The sequence below is a fragment of the Osmerus mordax genome, chromosome 5, assembly GCF_038355195.1.
Source record: "Osmerus mordax isolate fOsmMor3 chromosome 5, fOsmMor3.pri, whole genome shotgun sequence".
NCBI classification, from domain to species: Eukaryota; Metazoa; Chordata; class Actinopteri; order Osmeriformes; family Osmeridae; genus Osmerus; species Osmerus mordax.
In genome coordinates this window covers 14,036,364-14,056,042 of record NC_090054.1, presented here as the reverse complement: position 1 = coordinate 14,056,042, position 19,679 = coordinate 14,036,364, and the positions used below count along the sequence as shown (strand labels likewise).

Sequence of the window (19,679 nt, the reverse complement as noted above, 5' to 3'; positions counted from 1 at the left end):
GTCAAACAGTACCCTAGGGATCCAGTATTCCATGAACTGTTAGCTCTCCTAAGAATGCAGTGGAGTAAGAACGGTCTCAGACGAAGCAAATATCTTTTGCAAGTACGTCTCACCACATACATTTGTTTCAGAGAGGAATATTTGTCAGGCAGGAATATTTATTATTAAAGTGCAAGTAACAAAACGGAAGAAAGCTCTATAAATACAGTCACTAAAACATGCGTCTTTAAATAACAATACAACTAACAAATTGACAATCAGGACCGGTAGTCTTGTTTCCATATATTAGCGGATTTCGAGTTATTAACTAATGCAGCTCTATGTGGTTGAATACTATGTATGTAAAGATCATGTTGCCCTGACATTCGTCACTGATGTAGTTCTGTCCTTGGTTTTCACTCCTTACTGTACTTCTATTATCCCATCTTCCTCATTCACTTCAGCTCTCCATCCCTCTATTTTACTTAGACACACAGATTTGAAGGTAATACTAGTGCAAAGCAGACGAGGAGGCATGGATAGGGACGCCTGCCTCCAACCAGCCTACAGCACAGTCTCTCATCCCTGGATAGCTGCCTGTACGTTTTCTTTTAGTGGCCTAATTTTGTACACCTGAGGACTAATTAGGTTGTCGACAAACAGCATTGAGTTAGTTACAACTAGGGTTGTAGAGACGCCAGCTCTCCAAGGACAGAGATGGGGAGCATCTTGTTTAGTGTATAACACTTCTCTCGTAGACCTGGTCTTCCTGGGTGGTTACTGTATGACACATCTCTCGTAGGCCTGTTCCTCCGGGGAGTCCGTCTCCAGAGTGGGGCTGGTCGTCTTCTTGCCTTTGCAGTGTGCAGCTCCATGGTCCAGGATGTGCTGGAGGATGTCCTTGCTCTCGCTGGCTGGCAGGTTGTAGAAGAAGTACTGTGGTGCCATCTGAATGAACCTGGAGGTTGGTAGAGTATATACAGGGACACAGACATTCTGTGAGTCATGGACACGGCTTCAGCAGGAATAAAAAATGAGCCAAATGAACCCATCGATAACAGACAAAGAGACTGACCCAGTTTATTTCATACCAAGGTCATTTTTGAATGATACCCACTCATTTCTAGAGAGGGATTAACATCATTTTAAAACATCAACCAGAGGCCCTATTTTGAGCATAGTGGAGAGATTAAAAAAAGCTACATTTCTGTGGATGTGGAACCCTCAGCCGGAATGTGAAGGCTGCTGGACTGTGTGTCATTAACACTCTCTGTTAAGCTGCATCGCCACTCTCCCTGGGAGCTGTGCAATCCCTAATCCCCTTTCAGAGACTAGATACTGGAGGACGGATTAGGAATTCCCCCCTCCATTACAAATATTTCTCTCCACAGGGCCATGGAAAGACAGGAACCACAGGGAGAACTAGACTAGAATAGTTTGATTCCTTAGCTCTTCTTGGTCTTGTCCTTTAGAGGTTCCAAAGTTTTAAAGCACACAAGCTTCAGTGGAAGTTTCGGGATGAAGACTCGTTAACAGACCTTATATACATAGAAACAAGATAAACCTATTTGAATGTACTGTGCAGTATCACAAAGCACGAGACTATCCCCTCCTTTCGCTGGTCAAGCACATATAATCGAAATCTAATCTCATCTAATCCCGATCCGGGAGAGGCAGATCCACTGCGGTTACTCACTCTTCCGGGGAGATGTGTGAGACGGTACGCAGGCAGTTGTCCTCGGAGAAGGAGTACTGGTGGAAGAGGATCCAGTCGGGCAGGCCCAGTTTGGGGATCTTGGTGCCGTAGCCGGACAGAGGATGGATCTGGGCCACGTGTTTGTGGTTCAGAATAAAGTAGTTCCCCGATCCGTCCACATCCCTCGCCACCTGGGAAAAAGCACACGGGAAATACGGATTTCAGAAAATGTCTTAAAACAACAAAAACATTTTTTTGGGGGGGGGGGGAGTGTTAAATTACGCATGACACGAAACACATACCAGGCACAGCCCAATGTTGACATGCTGTTACCTGCATGAAGAACCCTGCCAGCAGAGCCTTCTTGATGTTGAGGGTGTTGATCCTGGAGCCGAAGGCTGGCATGGACACGGGCAGCTCGATCCTCCTCAGGGTGGCCATCAGCTCGGAGCGGAGGGCATCGGCTGTCTGCAGGGCGGGCAGGCTGAGGTAGAGGTCCTGGCACCACTTCTCCACACAGAAGTCTGAGGGGCGGGAGAGACGGCAAAGGCAGCTGATGTAGCCTCACTGCTAGCATGTGGATGTCCGTCAAATTGAACTACTTGAGCAATGCTCTTGTCTGTTACTTCTTTGACCTTATAGAGTCAGTAAGGTGCTAAATGCCTTTCCTCCAGCTAGCATCTCCAGTGAGGACTTACTTGGCTCCTGCTGGTGCTGCTTGAAGGCCTTGTAGATGTTGATGAGGGTGAAGTGGTCTCCTTCAGGGTGCTGGAACTTCATGTGGCACTGGGCAGCCTCAGGACGCAGCTCCGCCGAGGGGACCAGGAAGCAGGAAGGAACTGAAGGAGGGATGAATAAGGAGGGAGGGAGGGATTTGAGTCAATACAGTTCTATAAAACCACAAAGCCCTATAAGTGAATTGTCATTCCTCTCAGAGTTTACAGGCCTTCTCACCTGTCAACATGGCAGCGATGGTGACCACCTCGTTGACACAGTCAAACTCGCAGGAGGCCAGCAGGGTCTTGGCCATCTGGGGCTCCAGGGGCAACTCGGACATGATGATGCCCATCTCGGACAGGTTGCCGTCGTCATCCAGAGCTGCCAGGTAGTCCAGCTCCTCCAGAGCCTGCATCAGACCTTCTGGATCTGGGGGAAGAACAGACATGGAGGTCACGTCCACCGGACATGGTAGTTGTGACTGTGATTGTTAGTATAGCCATCACCAGTGCTACAGTAGACCATACACCTAGGTTAGGAGGAGGTATATGATGGAGCAGTTTTTCTTATTTTCTTCCATTTATTTTGATAATATATGCCTTTGTAAAATAAGGGAGTCAGGTGGCTGAGCGGTGAGGGAATCGGGCTAGTAATCCAAAGGTTGCCAGTTCGATTCCCGGTCATGCCAACTGACGTTGCCAACTGACGCACTTCACCCTACTTGCTTCGGGGAAAATGTCCCTGTACTTACTGTAAGTCGCTCTGGATAAGAGCGTCTGATAAATGTAATGTAATGTAAATGTAAATAATGGCTGGCTCTCATTTTATTTGGAACATTTTCAGGGTGGGGAAGCATGTCACCCTGATATAGCCATCAAAACAATGACATTAGATTAGGACTCCATATACCCCATTAGCACCTGTCATGCATCACAATGCAACTCACTGTCTGAGTGGCTCTGACATGAAAGGATAGGATGTGCCATTGTAGCCATGTAATAATGGTGCACCACAGTGCTGCAGCACTGAATGTCAAAATCACAATAGTGGGCAACAATAATAGGCACAATAATGGGCAACAGTCTCAACATAATAGCATGGCAATGAGGGGCCGTGATTGAGAGACGTGCACCTTTTATCTATGTCATCCCATCATGGGCTTTGAATGGACTGTTCACACATGCACAGAAACACACACACACTCACACCAGCACACAGCTTGGACTGGCTCTTGTTGCTAATGAGTGTTTAGCAATGTTTCTGTAGCTGCTGCTCATCCCTGGACATGGGGAGCCAAGTTTGAGAGGAAGAGAGAGAGGGAGGAAGACCGAGGGAGAAGGAGAGAGAAAGAGAGAGCGTGTGTGTTTAATGCATTCTACAGACAGACCTCAGTACACGGAAGCAGGTCAGACCGAAAACAATGGCTGCTGAACAGCCTGTCAGCCCAGCTCACCCAACGGCTCACTGACCCCCAATAGAACAGTGGGCGATTCTGTGGTCAGCCACGCAGGCCTATTTTACTGGGCTCATCCCAAACTCTGTGTGGCTCTAAAACTTCAAAATAGAACTCAGCCCCAACGACAGCATGCTATCAATATAAGGATGCTGATCTTGAGCTTCCAGTCCAACTACTCACATCAAAACAAACCCTACACAAACAATTCACGGTAGCACATAGTCCTTGACACAAGCTGCAACATCATTATTTTCTATGATCTGACCAGGTCTGTCGATGAAGTCACAGTGGCCCAGACCGGCGATCTCCATCCTCTTCAGGAAGAGCACAGTGGAAGTGATGTCAGACTCCAGAATGTGTGGCCATGTCTCATTGGCCAGAGGCATGTCCTCTGGGTACAGACAGAAACATTTTCCTGTGGGGGATACTGAGGTTAACAAGGGAACAGATAATACAATTGCACATCACTTGACTACTAGTCGATGCCCAGAATTGATTTCCGTCTGCTTTTGAGCAGTCTGACCTGCCAGCTGCCGCCGACTCTCTGCTTGGCTCTTACTGATTGGACGTATGACAGCAGAGTTAGTCCTAATCCTGGGGTTGTATACCTGTTACAGATGACCAGAAACAGATCAACATCAAAAATACTACTCAGCAATTCCACATATCGTTACAACACAGTCGTATACTTGAGGTATAAGATCCATCCTGACTACGTACGCATCTTCTCTGGACCCCAGCATAGATGACGAAGCGGATTGAATCGACAGCCCAGAAGAGCTCCTCATTTGGGCTCGAGGTGAGGAAGACCCTCCTGGCCCTGCCCTCCTCCCCCTCCCCCAGGACGAGCAGACTGCATCCCGGCCCAGGGTGCACGGTGATGGGCAGGAGCTCCCCTTGGGCTGTTGGGAGGCCGTGCCCCTCGCGACGCAGGATGTCCTGGGCTAGATCTATCTCCTGGTAGGGTGACAGAGAGAGAACGGGAGAGAGGGAGGGACGTTTGGGATTTTTTACGCATTCCAAGACTGGTTCACTCGGAGATGACATTTTGTACCAAATTGATCGCTGACCCGAAGACACATAAATAAGCATCAACTCTCTTTGTAAAAAGACAGCATCAAAATTACAAGGGTTACGGTACCCTGGCCTTGGCACTTCACAGCTCTAAGCCATCCCGACAGGACTAACCTGAGAGGTGGCCAGGAACACCACCACATCTCCTCCTTCCTGCGAGCGGTGGATCTCCAGCACCAGGCGCAGCGCGGAGCAAAAGTAGTCCTTCTGGCTGGCCCCAGCAGTGCTGCTGTGCACCGCCTCTCCTCCAGCCAGGCCCTCCAGCTGGATGAAAGGGGCCGGCGCTGAGCCTGAGCCCCAGTGGGCCAGCAGCTTAGGGCCGGGATGGGAGGCGGTGAGCACCACCACCCGCAGCTCTGGCCTCTGAAGGCTGATGTCTTTCAGGAGGCCCAGCAGGACGTCGGTGCTGACCGTCCTCTCGTGGGCCTGGTCGATGATGATGACGCCGTACTGCTCCAGCATGGGGTCGGACATCATCTCCCTCAACAGCATGTCGTCCGTACAGTACCTGGATCAGGAGTGAGAGGGAAGAATAATGATGATACTGAATAGTTACACTGAACAGTGAGCATAAGTGAGTCCAATTGTTATACTAAATGAGGATAAGTGAGTCTGAGTAGTTACACTGAATAGTGAGAATAGGTCAGACTAAATAGTTATACTAAATACAACCAATACACCTCCTTATGTTCATTACCATGCCCTAATATAGCCCTACTATCTGTACTGCCACAATACATGCACAAAGCAATTGATCAAATTGCTCTTCAGGGTTTAACAAAGTAGAGGGTCCATAACACATGCCCCTGATTGGTGCTCTAATGAAGCTGCGGTGACTGGCCACTCTGTAACAGGGCTTAATGTACTCCATTTGTTAATTAGTGTGGTGAGTGAATTCATAGTGTCTCCCTGGCTGCATATATCTTTAGCCCCCTGCCTGATTGTGCGTTGTCTTTGTTCTATGCCGGACTTCTAGTGGGGGGTGAGGCGGGAGGGCAGCATATGGACCCACAGAGGACTGGGCAGCTGCCTGGAAGCCCCTTGAAAAGAGGCCCCTCAAGCCTATTGTTCACTTTTTTCCTTTCTCTTAAAGAAAGGACAGCCGCCTAGGAGGTGGGGTGACGCAACCCGCGAGGGAGTTTGAGAAAGTGTGCCTTTATAACTGTGCTGTGTGTGTGAATACTGCAGTACGGTACATGAGTCGTGTTTACAGACCTGAGGACAGTGTCACTGGAGCAGCATGTCTCCAACGGAATGCTGTAGCCCACTTCATGACCAATGTTGACGTCCATCTCGTCAGCCACCCGCAGGGCCAAAGCCACTGTCTGCTGCTTGTGTATCTGAGTACACACCACCATGCCGTTCCGGTACTGGACTGAGAGGCAGAACTCTGCACACCACTGAGGGATCTGGAGATAGCACAATGATAGAGAAACAGTAGATGAACTCTGTTGGGAGGTGATTTATAACACTTCACATAGAATGCTATCGAATTCATATTTAACCATGTCATATTTTATGTGTCATCTAAAGAAGTGGTTCTCAACCCTGGTCCTCAGGTACCCCCTGTCCTGCATGTTTTAGATGTTTCCCTGCTACAACACACCTGATTCAAATGAATGGATTGTTATCTAGTTATGCAGAAGCCTGGGAACGACCATTCATTTGTATCAGGTGTGCTGGAACAGGGAAACATCTAAATCATGCAAGAGAGTCCCCGAGTACCAGGGTTGAGAACCACTGATCTATAGTAACTATTCCAAGTTGACACTTGGCAATTTACAAAATCATGCAGTTTAAGTTGTAGCCTATGTCAACTCACCTGAGAACTTCTGCCTGTTTTGGTAGTGCCGCTGACCATAACAAACTGTCTGTTGACCAAAGTTTCCATGAACTCACTCTTGGCTTTCCAAACTGGGAGAGCAGTCCTTTCCTTCAGCAATTTATAATACCGTGAGGAATAAGGCAGTCCATCAAATTGATTAAGTTCCAATACATCATAATATTCCACATTCTCTTCACTTGCCACATCTCCATCTGAATCGTAACCTATTTTCTCCTCCAAATACTCCTCCCCTGCTGTTGCAATGTCCTGCGCCATCAATTGCGATTTACGACGCACTCCTTGTCCGATTATGTCCATGTGCGCTCAAATGAACAGCGTTAGGAATTACAAAAAATAAATGTGAGCCAGTTTGCGTAAAACATGTTCAAAGTCGTTCTCTGCAGTTTTGGCGGACTGTGCTTGCTGCCGCTCTAACTTTGTTGCCAAAAGCAATACAGAGGGCACGATCCAGTGGACCATGAACACTGAATGTGGTCATGTGGTCACTAATCCCATCTATGGTGATACTAGTCCTCCAGATCAGATGAGACAGCAGGAGGAGGGACATAACATCATGGAATGGAGAACAATGCCTAATGAGAATAGATGACTAAATCATCGTCTATTTGCAAAAAAATAAAAATATGATAGATTATTAAACAGAATATGAAGAATATGCTGAATCCTCTATGCGAAAATAGTTTTCCAACTTGGTGCCAAAAGTCTATAAAATTTCCCCAAGTGTGGTTCACTTGTTTCCATAGAAACCATCAACAGGCACACACTTTTTCAGTCTTGAGATGAGAAAATAACTAGCAAGCTAACTAGCTAGCAAGCTTGTTAATAATAGTAAACATTTTTCATTTGGATTCTTGGACTGAATAACGATTTTGTTATTCAAGGAATTTTACGTAACCTATTTCGATGACAACTACAGGTAGCTATCCAACTTTATAAAGATATATTAGGTGGCTTTGATTTGCAACTAGGAAATTGGCTAGCTACAGTACAGGACGGTACAGTACTGTATTGTATCTGCCTGGCGAGCAATGGACATAGGTATTACTAGAGCTAGTTAGCTGTAAAAACAAATTTAAATAATGTATAAGAAACATATTAGAATTGAGAGGGATCTCCATTTATATGCGCCAACAAAATGTAATGCCTTGTAAATAATCAGAATTTTAGCTAGCGCTCCCTGCTTTGAGTGTTTGTTGCCATCTAGTGACCTAGTATGACACATTGAATGTGTTACTTCATCTGGAATGTTGGATGCACTCGACCATGCCCCTTTCTCTTTCCCATAACGTGCAACATATTGTTCAGGGATCCCTAAACCATTTAAAACACCATCACCCCCAGTCATTGGAAAAGTGAGCCATCACAGCATTGAGTTGTGCTGGGAGACAGAGGAGAATGAACCGAGGAGTGGTCCACCTGAGAGATGGACCAGCTTCTCTGTGGAAGAGATGGACCTCAAATCACACACATACGGGACCATCTACGTGTGAGTATCCATAGATTACTATGAGATAGGTTTCCCATACACTACATTTTCACAGTAATCTGCTGAAATGCTGGCTAAATGTGTTATTGTTGGGTCTTCAGTGGGTACAGCAACCAACACACTGTGCAAGGCCTGGACCCCAGCACTGCTTACAGATTCCGACTCAGGTTCACCAGGCCAACAGGAGAGTCCCTCTACAGCCCATGTGTCTCTGTCTCGACCACGCGTGAGTCAATAACCAGCCTCGGTTAACCAACATACAAATCACTAACCTAAAATGTTCGTCTGTTAGCACAGCATGGTGTTTCAGACACCTGAAATGGGTATCTTGCAGGTGAGCCAGTGAGTGGGATGAGCTTGCACCGTGCTGTCAACATGAACGATGAGGAGGAAATGACCAGAGTGTTGCAGTCTGGGTGGGTGAGCATTGAGGAAGCCCGCTAGGGAGGAAACAATGATCATGTTACATTAGACTGAAGCTTTTTTGGATTTTTGTTTTTGCAGGTCAGTCGTCGTAAATGTCCATGACAAACTAGGCTTCACTCCTCTCATGGTGGCTGCGCAGAAAGGCTTTGCCAGGTACAGTAGAAATGACGCACTTGTTATAGTCTGGTGTGTATTGCATATGAATCACACACACCTGGTAAGCAGCCTTGCCTCAGCCCAAGGACTCCAGGAAGCCAGCAGCAGCATCGCCTGCGCTAGCCAATGAATACAACGCACTCTTTTTTTTGCTCAGAATTGTCCACCAACTGGTGGAGCACGGTGCAGATGTGAATATGAAGAACGGCAGTGGGAGAGACAGGTGTGTCAAGGACCCCCCTTTATCCACCCATCTGCTTATGGGTCTGACTCGCGCTTGGAAACTTGAACTCGAAAGCTGATCCTACGTTCTCCTCCCTTTTTTCCCGCCCAACCAGCCTGATGCTGGCCTGTTTTTCTGGTCACCTGGACATAGTGAAGTACCTGAGGAAGTTCGGAGCGTCGTGGAAGTCCCAGGATATGGGGGGCTGCACCCCCCTCCACTGGGCTGCAGACGGGGGACACCTGGCCGTCATCGCCTACATGATCCAGGACAAATGCGAGGTGAGACCGAGGGCGTGGCAGGAGCAGCACGTGTCTACGCCGTCCGTCCGTGATGTCGAGTCGTAATAAAGCCAGTTTGTGCTCTGATCCCAGCTGGACATCCGGGACGGCGTGTCCCAGTGGACTCCTCTGATGAGGGTGTCGGCCGTGAGCGGGAACCCCTCGGTGGCCTCCCTCCTCATCAGAGCCGGGGCGGACGTCAACGCCAGGGATAAGGATGGGAAGACGCCGCTCATGGTGCGTGGCGGGCCACACCCCTCGCTCTCCCACCGGAGAGCTCCCATCACACGTGGAAGAGCCAGGGTCGATGATGTTAACCGTATGAGAGATGCTAGAATAGCGGGGCGTACGCACGGGAAATATGGTGGCTCAAACCCTGGTTTCATTGGTTTAACTGCAACACTTGCAAGACGTGTTGGAAGAGATGAAGGGTATTAACCTTAGATGTCCACTAGGTTGCAGTGTTGAACAACCACGAGGAGCTGGTGCAGCTGCTGTTAGACAGCGGAGCAGATCACGATGTGAAGAATGAGGTGAGGGAGCACCACGGGGAGGGGTTGACATGATGGCTCTGTACCTGTTGGAATCACTGATGTTTACTGGTTTGTCTGCAGTTTGGGTCGGGGGCAGCTGAAATGGCGAAGGCCTTTGGAAGAGAGGTAAGGTTGTTCTCAATACATTGGATAACACGTGTTTCTTATGTTGTATTTACTTTTTTTAAGATTTACTAATCTTGTTTTCTCCTCTCCTGTAGAATATCATCAATCTACTGGAACGAAAGAAGAGTACAGACCATGAATTAGAGTAAGAATGAATAAGAATGAAATACAAAAATACTTATAATATGACTACTTTGAAAAGATAACTTACATTTTTAGCAATTCAACTTGAATTCATATTTGTCACACATGAAAACGATTGTTTGTAGTCACCTATTCTAACTGACTGCTTAACTGTTGTTGCTCAAATTTTAAGTAAAAGAAAGAAGTGTAAGAAAGTGTTTCCAACTTTATTTATTTATCTATGAATTCACTGCATATGTGGTTTTGATCAGAGGCTTCCCCGGATGGTAAGCTATTCCCATTCTATATGAACACAGTCCTATGAACTAGCCCGAATACTCATTACGGAAGGAACCATCATAAAATGTTAGCTCTCAAATGACTGTTCTTGTCTAAATGAAAACATTAAAGTAGCACGTATACCAACAGACACATTATTTATATGAACTGTACAACTGGGCTTCGGAAACTTTTACAGTTATCAACATTCAGTACATTTGTCATTATGAATGAAAGGAAAGACGTGGCATAAAACCGATATTCAGTCACTACTCATCAGAAAAACAATGAATACTCAAGTGTGATGCGTTCCCAATGTTGCTCTGTGTGACATATGCATTGCACAATACTGAAGATAGGAAACGATCTGCGTAGAGACATACAGTATAATGTCAATCCGGACCTAGAAACTACAGAATGAAGACATAATTCACAGGGATCCAGTCATGATACCCACAATTGTTTTTGTACAGAATGCTTTTCTGAGCAAAGATTTAGATTGTGACTCATCAAGAACACAGGTCTGCTGCACACAAGTGGGCCTAATATACACAGTCACTCAGCACCACACAAAGTTCTAGTGAAAAAGATTGTGTACAAGATCACAACTCCCTATATTTTGGTTTGAGTTATTTTAACCTATTCATAAGGCTTCAACTTAATTGTGGGACATTGTAAACAGGATTACCATGAATGCTTAAGAACTTTAAACAATGGGAAGTAGTCGATGATCTTTGAAGTTCACTTCTCATAAATCATCATAAATCGTGTGGATGTTTTAATGGTAATCCTAGTTGAAACCTTGTTAAAAGACACCAGTGAAAAACAGGACTGTGTAGAGTGGGGTTTGGTTTGTTAACAAAACTGATGTGATCTTGACACCGAAGTATGGAATAGCTCCGCAGGCTTCTATGATACAGAACTCATCCACTATTGCATTACTTGGTGTTACTGTATTTTCCTGGAACACACTGCCAGGTCACGTCAGACTCATGTTCCACAAAGAGCATTCACCCATCGTAGAGCTGCCAGCAAATAGTCTGAAGTCTGTCAGAGATTTTAATCTTTACGAAATGGGCGAATGCAGCATGTCTTTCAAGTTCTTGGTCCTGACTTAAACAAAAATGGGCACATAACCATCTGTCAATCTCGTAAATGTGTTCCAGTTCATCAGAGGAATGCACAATTCAAGGTCAAGTACCCTGTTGTGCTGTTCTTTCTGAGCCTGATACCCTGTGAATAAACCATTATCCTACACAGACCATACTAATGTTAACAAAGACGGAAATCACTTAATGTCACACAGAGAAGACTTACCAAGTAAATGAATGTCAAGCAAACTACAAACATGTAAACAATAAGTCATTTGCGTTCTCAGCATCTGTAGTTGGTTGAAATGCACCTTTGTTCTTGTGTCAACATAACACCGTTGGTTACATGAGGGGAATACATGTCTTGAGAATGTACAAACAGTTATCGATGATCAACTGAACACAAACCCAAACTTGCTTGCACTGCTTAGAAAAATACAAGTACAGTAGCTATTCCTACAACTCTCCAAGCAAGGCAGTTTCCCTTCATTTTGACCTCAAACAACCAGTTTCTAAGGATTTCTTGTCTCTTTAATTATTTAAGCAACTTCACAGGTTATAAAAAAACACTTTTTTCAGTATGCCCTCCCTCCAAACAGTAAAAAATCACAAAGAAATACAAAATAAATCCCCACACAACACATCAGATCACTCTTCTGGTTGAGGTTAGGGGAAATTGATGTTACTTCGAGCGAGGTGCGCATAATGATAATAAGTTAAATAGTTCATTTTGGTACCTGAGCGAGGATGACAGAAACCTTTTAGAGTGACAGCACCAAGGTGAGTCGTCGATCCCCATTTCCCTATTAGTCTGAGACCCCACCAATGTCCGAGATGGCTCAGAGAGTCCTGTAGTGCAAATGGGCGTCTCCCAGTTCTTCATTACTCCGCCTCAGCCTTGTGAGGTCAGCGCTCGTAGTGAGGCTTTGGCAGTCTCAGGGTTTGCATGGGCGCAGGCCTGCAATGTGATGAAAACCATGTGTAAATACAGAACCTACACACACACATAAGTACACACACACATAAGTACACACACACACACACACGTGCAACCTGAGAGACCATTGCAAGACCTAGCAACATGAACTAGTAAGAGCACTAGGATTGACAGCTACTTATCTAATATTCAAAACCTTTAGTGTAAACATGTATTGAGCTACACTTCCCATTCCAGACCTACTGTGTGAACAATGTACCAACAGAACTCTGTAGTGTGGGGTTCAAACACACCTGTTAGGTAGCGGGATGGCTGGTGGAGGCCTGGGCACAGTGGGGATGGGGATAGGCAGGGGTCCAGGGCCAGGCAGGTGGACCCCCATCGCCAAGTGATTGCGGCCCAGTCTGGAGGTCCTTCCAAGGGGGTCAGCAGGCAAGGGCTTCTGGGGAGGGCTGGGCTTCTCACGCTCCTGAAAGGCAACAAGCTGTAGGCTTTACTGATTCCGAATTTCCGTCGATTTGAGATTCTAGTAGGTTCAAGGCATGAAAGGTCATTGAGAATGTTGTGCCTGTGGGCAAATCATATCCTACACAGGTTGGACAACTGGGAACAAAGGAGTATGAACTACAAGTGTAAGTCTATATTCTGCCAGAATATGTCAACAAAGAATGTCCCCGTTTCTTCAGTAGAGGGCACTGTGTCACAATCTGAGACAGACGTCCTGAGGTGAATCCGGAGCATTGTATTTGAGACCATCAGGTCTCTGTGAGTGTTGACTGGGAGGTTGTCTGAATGCGATGCCATCATGTGTTACTAATCTAGCTTGGGGGAGGAGAAGGGTGGGGGGAGGAGGGGGACATAATGGCTAACATCTGCTACCGGCTTCACAGCTGTTCTGCACAGTGTCAGAAGAGCAGGGCCAGGGACCAACCTTGAGCAACATTTGCAGGGAGCTGCCAAGCTTCAGACAACACCAGACGGATGAGATTTGGAGATTTAGAGGACAGAATGATAAGTCAAACATTTGTCAGTGGTTTTGGGAAGCTTGTGTGTACGTGTGTCATTGTGCCTTTGTCACCTGCATGGTCCAGATCTTGCAAAGGACCTCACGCCCTGGATAATGTTAAACATGTCAGCAGTTTGGTGGAGGTGATTTCAACCTCCGATGCTTGACCGACCCCCCCCCCCCATCACCTCAGACAGATCACTGCATCGTGTTCCTGGTGCGGTCGTGCTCATGTGGCTGCAGCCACATGTAGGGTGTATGACGTCAGCGGAAGACATGTCCTGCATACCAGCTGGGACAGTCACAGACCGCAAACCATCATTGACGAGGGAGATGGCAACAGTCCAGTCAAGGACAGCTATGATAGCTATGACAGCGTTTTAGATATAACCCTCTTTGCACATAAATGACTGAGTTCTATCACACAAACAAATGTACTTTGTACAAATGTACAAACAAATGTCTGAGATGAAGCCATCACGGCACGTTATCACGTTATCCTGCATGTTCCAAATAAAACTAACAAAAAATCCCACTCTTTTCCACTCTTACTTGTGTTTGACACTTGGTCCAGTGATGTTAGATCGGACAATAGGAGGTGCAGTACAAAACAGTGTGTTTATCACTTAAGCAGGCTTTTAGAGACACTAAGTAGATAAAAAAAAAAGGTTTACCCGCTGTGCCTGTCTAGATGCTCAACACCACTAGTCAGACCTGAGATTCTCCACACAGTTAAAAGCAGGTGCAATGAGATTGCTGCAATATGGAACACCTCTGAAGCTCCACTTTGAGCCTGTCTCTCCTTGTGGACCCTCTTGCCAGAGGTCAGAAGGTTGAGAGGGTAGGAGGAGAGGAAGAAGTCCATAACTGGTGATGACCAGGTTCAGAAAAGTTTTCAGTTGAACACGTTCAAATGTCATATTTTTGGATGTGAAGTCAATGCGCCAAATACCATAGACGTTTGCTTTTGTGTGTGGCAATGAGAGTTTGTACATGTTCTGGTCAGGAAGAGCTTGTGGGTCTCAGGATCTGAACTCCAACCCCTGATATGAGCTCCATGTGCTGGCTCACCCACGTGGAAGGATGTTTCAGATCTGTATCTGTCTCCCTCCACGCCCCCCCCCCCCCCCCCCCCCTCCTCTGCCCGCAACATCTGGGACTAGTTCAAGTACATGTACATACACTGGAGACAAAAACATGACCGACTCCATGTCTTCCTTCCTCTTTTTACAGCGTTGCCGCCAGACAGAGTGCTGAACGCCTCGTAAAGCAGAGACAGCTGACACGGTGCTATCTGGATCAGCTACACAGGCAGAGTTGACCGATACTGTCTGACCAATACTGTCTGACCAATACTGTCTGGCCGATACTGTATGACGGACAGACAAATTCAGCGACTCTGCCAAGTGTCTGACTCATCCACATTGAAAACTGTACGTATACTGGTCTGTAATAGAGATGTGGACAGGTTGACTTAAAAAAAAAAATATATATATATATATACATTAGCTCAGTATGTATTGACAATGAATCACCCAATCATATCAGAAAAATCTCCATGGTGTGATGAACACAGATGGGTTTGATTCGCTTTTAAGTGTGTGCTATCAACTCTGGGTGTTTTTATGTAATGCATTCATTGGTAATGTATTCATTTAGCAGACGTTTTTATCCAAAGTGACGTGCAGGGGGGGCTTTAGACCCACAACCTCTTGATCTGCAATCAACTGCTCTAGCACTGAGCTATAATTGTGTATTAATCCATTTTAAACCCTGTAGAGTCCTGGTAAATAAGCTGGGGTCATGCAGCAGCAAAGTATGATGCCTTGAGTACCCACCTGATCCAGTCTGTAAGCCTGCTGACGGGGCAGGCTTTGGAAGCTCGGAGCCCGGGAGGACGAGAAGCTGGTGTGAGGTGGCAGGGCCCTGTGGTGGGGGGGCACGGGGGGCAGGGTGGGCTGGCCCACGCTGAGGGACACGGGCATGGGGTGGCTGATGTGTATGGGCTGGTAGTGGGGCAGTCGGCGCAGGCTGTGGGAGTGGAAGTTGGGGGGGGGTAAGAGAGGCTCCGAACTGAAGTAGGATGGCTGCAGAGAGAGAGAGAGAGAGAGAGAGAGAGAGAGAGAGAGAGAGAGAGAGAGAGAGAGAGGGACAGAAAGATAGAGACAGAACCGAAGATACAGAGAGGAAGGGAGAGAGAGGGAGGGAGAGGGGCAGAGAGAGATCATTGTCTTAGTGTTAGTTTGGACTGGTATTTATTCCTCCTTTAATACTAAACTTTCACTTACATATGAGTTTGTTTATTCAGTCCAATCAAAAGCCAAGCCTAGTAAGAGGTGGTTATGCTCCAGAGGCAGACACACAGACATTGGCATTAACAGCCTCAGATGGTCTAGACAGCTGTTAGTCCTCCTGTCCAAAACAAACTAATAGCACCTGAGATTGCTGGACTGGCTACTGCTGGATAAACACCCGTACACACACACACACACACACACACACACACACACACACACACACACACACACACACACACACACACACACACACACACACACACACACACACACACACACACACACACACACACACACATACACACACACACACACACACACACACTGCAGGTTTAGCCAAGACAACCTGCTGTGACTCTGCTAGACATCTGGACAGTGAGTGATTGCTGGAGCAAACAGAACAAGGGCAAACATGTCTGTTCCTGTTACCTGTAGATAAACAATGTAGACGTTTAAGATTCAGAGTCTTGATTCTCTGAATAGGAGACACACAGGTTTGACATGGAAGCTGGTGTTTCTTCCTGCCTTGGCCAGGCGACCTCTGACTTTTAACCTTTAACCCCTGAGTAACCTCTGTGTCTTGTAATGCACACCATCTGGAAATCGCTGGCTTAGCCTCTAAACATGCACTCTGTCTCTTTTATGTCTATCTTTCTGTCTCTATTTGTGTCTGTCTGTCTCTTTCTCTCTGTCTCTCTCTCCCTTTTTATCTTCCTCTCTATCTTTCTCTCTCACACACACAGACACACACAAATCCCCCATCATTGTCATACTCACACAAACACATTTCCCTCAATGCTTATCAACACAAGTCCGAACCAATTTTCCTCCTATTTGGGAATCAATCAACTCAGCTCTCTCCTCAAACACAAAAGCTTTTCATTGACGACAGAAGCTTAATGCACAGCCCAATAATGATAGCGCAGCATAATTTACATTTCAATTCAGTAGCGTTGTCTCTCAATTAAAGTTTTTCCCAGCCCTCTGCCAACAATACTTCTCTAATTAATATTTCTTCAAGGGAGGGATGCTACTGACTGAATCAATTATGTTCACAGCAGACACAATGTTTCGTTTTGACAATAATCCTGGGATAAATAGGTTTGGATACGCATGACGGCTCAGTCCACGCTCATTCCTCATAGAAACTAAATGTACTTGGAATCCAATCCAGTTGTGTGCACACACACACATACCTACATACACAAACCCACACATACATACCTAATTGTTTCCATCTGGGTTGATAGAGACCTACCTTGTATGTGTTACCCCCCTGAGGCTTGGCAGAGGGCTGGTGTGGAGGGGACCTGTGGTACCCATGGCCTCTGGTGGGACTGGTCGGTCTGGTCCCCACAGATCTGCAGACAGAGATGTCCCACAACTCACGTTTCGGATGTCAAAGACAAAGTAGAGAGACGGCTGTGCACCTGGTTGATCTCATCATACAGTGAGGGTGTATTTGTACTTTCCATGCTTCCATTTGACATCTTTCCTACTTAAAAGCGAATGGTTCCAATGGTCATTTGGACATACACTACAATCAGATATATGAACATGATTTGAAATTGTTTATGGGTGCACCAACCCAGAGGATAGCAAGTGCTTTGAGGGCCCTGTTTTGTGGTAAGGTTCGAGGTCCGTACCTGAGCTTCTCCATGGTGCTCTTCTTGTTGGTGAAGAGCTGACGCACCAGGGTCTTCCTCTTCAGGAACACCACGGAGGCCACGCCCAGCAGACTGAGGAGCGCCGCCACAATCGCCACGGTCACCACCTTGCTGTCGGCTGACGTCACATACGACAACGAGCACATTAATACGCACGCACGCACATCTACGGCACGGGACACGACAAGACAAGAGCGCGCGCGGCGTTAAGGCGGGGACGGGCGGGGCGGATCTTTGGTGAGTGGAGGAGTCCAGAGGGGACTGAAATGGAGCGTTGAGAGATGTTGAGTGAGTACCTGCCAGTCTCGTAGGCCCACTGTCGATGCTACCTCCAAACCCAGCCTTGGCGCAAAGGGGAGGAGCCCAGTGTGGCTCGCAGTGGCAGTTTTTCTTGTTGTTGCACACCTACAAAGTCCACAAGGGTCGCGGTTAGTCAACACACAGAGTACCTCCCCCTCTTATGTCAATCAATACCGATATATGACGTTGCGAGCATTTATATAGTGACTACAATGTGTTCCAAATCAATCATATACACTAGCTGATGGCACATGTCTTGTTTATTGTGGGCTGCAGATATGATGGATCAATGTTGCACATATAGGGCTTCCAGATGAATCTGGGAGCTTGTGGTTCATTTCCTCTGGCAGATGGGCCTGGCCATCTCCCTGTTCAGACATATTTCCACCACAGCCTGAACAGTGATGAGCCAATCACATCAGTTTATCTGATATGATTGATGCGATGACCGTAGAAAGAATGCCCTTGAAGCATTTTTGTAAATCAGAAAGATGATGTTTGGTTTCTCTGATTGATGTATCTGTTCACTCCAATACAATAGCGTTCAGAGGCATTTCGGTCTGCGCCCCTTGGAAATACAAAATGAACTGAAAGATTCCAGACTAAAACACATTTGCAAATGTGTCTGGCAATTCCAGAATACAGGGGGTTCCATCCCCTTTATGAAATGAATATACGTTCCCAGCCCACTTCTTAAATAATTGGTTCGCTTCTCCAAATAGAGAACACACACAGTGCTGTTGGTTTTCATGTGGTATTGAGGAGAAGAAGGGGGGGGGGGGGGCATGACACAGGGCTGTGCATCGTCAGTCTTGATGGTTAAAATATGTGTGGGGGGGAGCCCATCCCTGAGGCGGGGGAGGAGAGCAGGGTTCCCCAGCCCAGGGGGGGTAATAGAGGCCAGCTGTCAGCCTGAGGGAGCTCTGGGGCCTGGGCTGATCCAGAGCAGATCTGGCCTGTCGCTGGGAACAGCTCTCCACGGTCACTGCCTCTGAGCCACAGACACTCCCTGTTTGGGGGTGGTTGGAGGGGGGTAACGGTTGAACAGCCGCGGGCCCACAGGGGCTAGGCAGGGAGTGGTACTGATTGAACCTAAGGACAAGTACTGGACATCCTGCAGGTGCCCATACATGGCAGATTGATGGTGAAGTGAATTCCATTGAGTAACATTTGAGAAACTCACAGGACATAAATCTCATACCAAGTTAAAATTAGTATTAAAAGCTTGTTCAAAGTTACAAGTCAAACACCGAGGAAACTTGCCCTAACAGGAGCAAAAATTATTCTCACTCTTCATTTATTCAAGACAGGGTTTCAGATCAAATTGAGTTAAAGGTGGAGTTACAGTCGCTGTAACTGTAACTTTCAAGCAAAGGTTAAACTATGGAAATGTCTCCAACTTCGATTTTGCGTTTCGCTTCTGGTGAAGATGACGGCATTGGTGAGTCAATCCTGCCCTGTGTGCCCGTGTGCTTTGTTTATGGAGTTCGACATCAAAGTAAATAAAACATTAAAGCACCTCTCTGTGCATTATTGATGGGAACTGAAACAGAGGTGAACATTTTGGCTGTGGTTGTTCTCCTCCATACCCATGCACAGTTGTAGGACAGCAAGCCCTGCCTCCCTCATGCCAGGAGATGATGAACGACACTTTAAGTAGAACATAAATGACACCATTAAACTGGATTGATTTAACCTCCCCAGGGGAATGAAGATTGATTGTACAGCATGGGAGTACCTGCTATAATTCACACGGGTCGGTTGCGGAGCTGTACAGTACGGTTCGAACATGCAGAGGTGTCGTACTGGAGCAGTACAAAGTTGGGTGAATTCCACAGAAGGCCTTGTGGCTCGACTCACCCCTCGCCCACTGCACTTCCCTGAACACTGGTGCACCCCGAACACACTGACGTTCTGGCACTGACGGTTCAGACACATCTAGGGAGAGGGAGGGAGAGAGAGAGAGAGAGAGAGAGAGAG

At 46.7% G+C, this 19,679-nt stretch overlaps 3 protein-coding genes across 3 annotated transcripts in view; 1 reads left to right on the top strand and 2 right to left on the bottom strand.

Annotated features, from left to right (window-relative positions):
• Positions 1 to 142: 142 nt before the first annotated feature.
• Positions 143 to 7,216, bottom strand: LOC136942839 (putative pre-mRNA-splicing factor ATP-dependent RNA helicase DHX32). The gene is made up of 11 exons (XM_067235851.1): positions 6,745 to 7,216; positions 6,138 to 6,331; positions 5,037 to 5,430; positions 4,569 to 4,805; positions 4,372 to 4,456; positions 4,114 to 4,263; positions 2,630 to 2,821; positions 2,374 to 2,514; positions 2,009 to 2,199; positions 1,676 to 1,866; positions 143 to 937 (listed from the first exon to the last, which is right to left on the bottom strand). The coding sequence occupies exons 1-11, from the start codon at positions 7,063 to 7,065 to the stop codon at positions 757 to 759; spliced, it is 2,277 nt and encodes a 758-aa protein (XP_067091952.1). The 5' UTR covers positions 7,066 to 7,216; the 3' UTR covers positions 143 to 756.
• Positions 7,217 to 7,606: 390 nt separating this feature from the next.
• On the top strand, positions 7,607 to 10,322 carry fank1 (fibronectin type III and ankyrin repeat domains 1). The gene is given in 10 exon segments (XM_067235852.1): positions 7,607 to 7,684; positions 8,074 to 8,254; positions 8,356 to 8,670; positions 8,759 to 8,833; positions 8,994 to 9,059; positions 9,175 to 9,340; positions 9,434 to 9,577; positions 9,796 to 9,873; positions 9,955 to 9,999; positions 10,095 to 10,322. Coding segments are annotated over 10 exon segments (1,137 nt in total). The 5' UTR covers positions 7,607 to 7,671; the 3' UTR covers positions 10,149 to 10,322.
• A 32-nt stretch (positions 10,323 to 10,354) lies between these two features.
• The window catches only part of LOC136942838 (disintegrin and metalloproteinase domain-containing protein 12-like), a 54,989-nt gene continuing 45,664 nt past the window's right edge, over positions 10,355 to 19,679 (bottom strand). The window contains exons 17-23 of the mRNA XM_067235849.1: positions 19,560 to 19,637; positions 17,696 to 17,804; positions 17,379 to 17,565; positions 16,991 to 17,093; positions 15,274 to 15,522; positions 12,723 to 12,898; positions 10,355 to 12,450 (exon numbers count right to left, since the gene is read on the bottom strand). Coding sequence (XP_067091950.1) covers positions 12,399 to 12,450; positions 12,723 to 12,898; positions 15,274 to 15,522; positions 16,991 to 17,093; positions 17,379 to 17,565; positions 17,696 to 17,804; positions 19,560 to 19,637 — 954 coding nt within the window. The 3' untranslated portion in view covers positions 10,355 to 12,398. The remainder of the gene's footprint in view (positions 12,451 to 12,722; positions 12,899 to 15,273; positions 15,523 to 16,990; positions 17,094 to 17,378; positions 17,566 to 17,695; positions 17,805 to 19,559; positions 19,638 to 19,679) is intronic.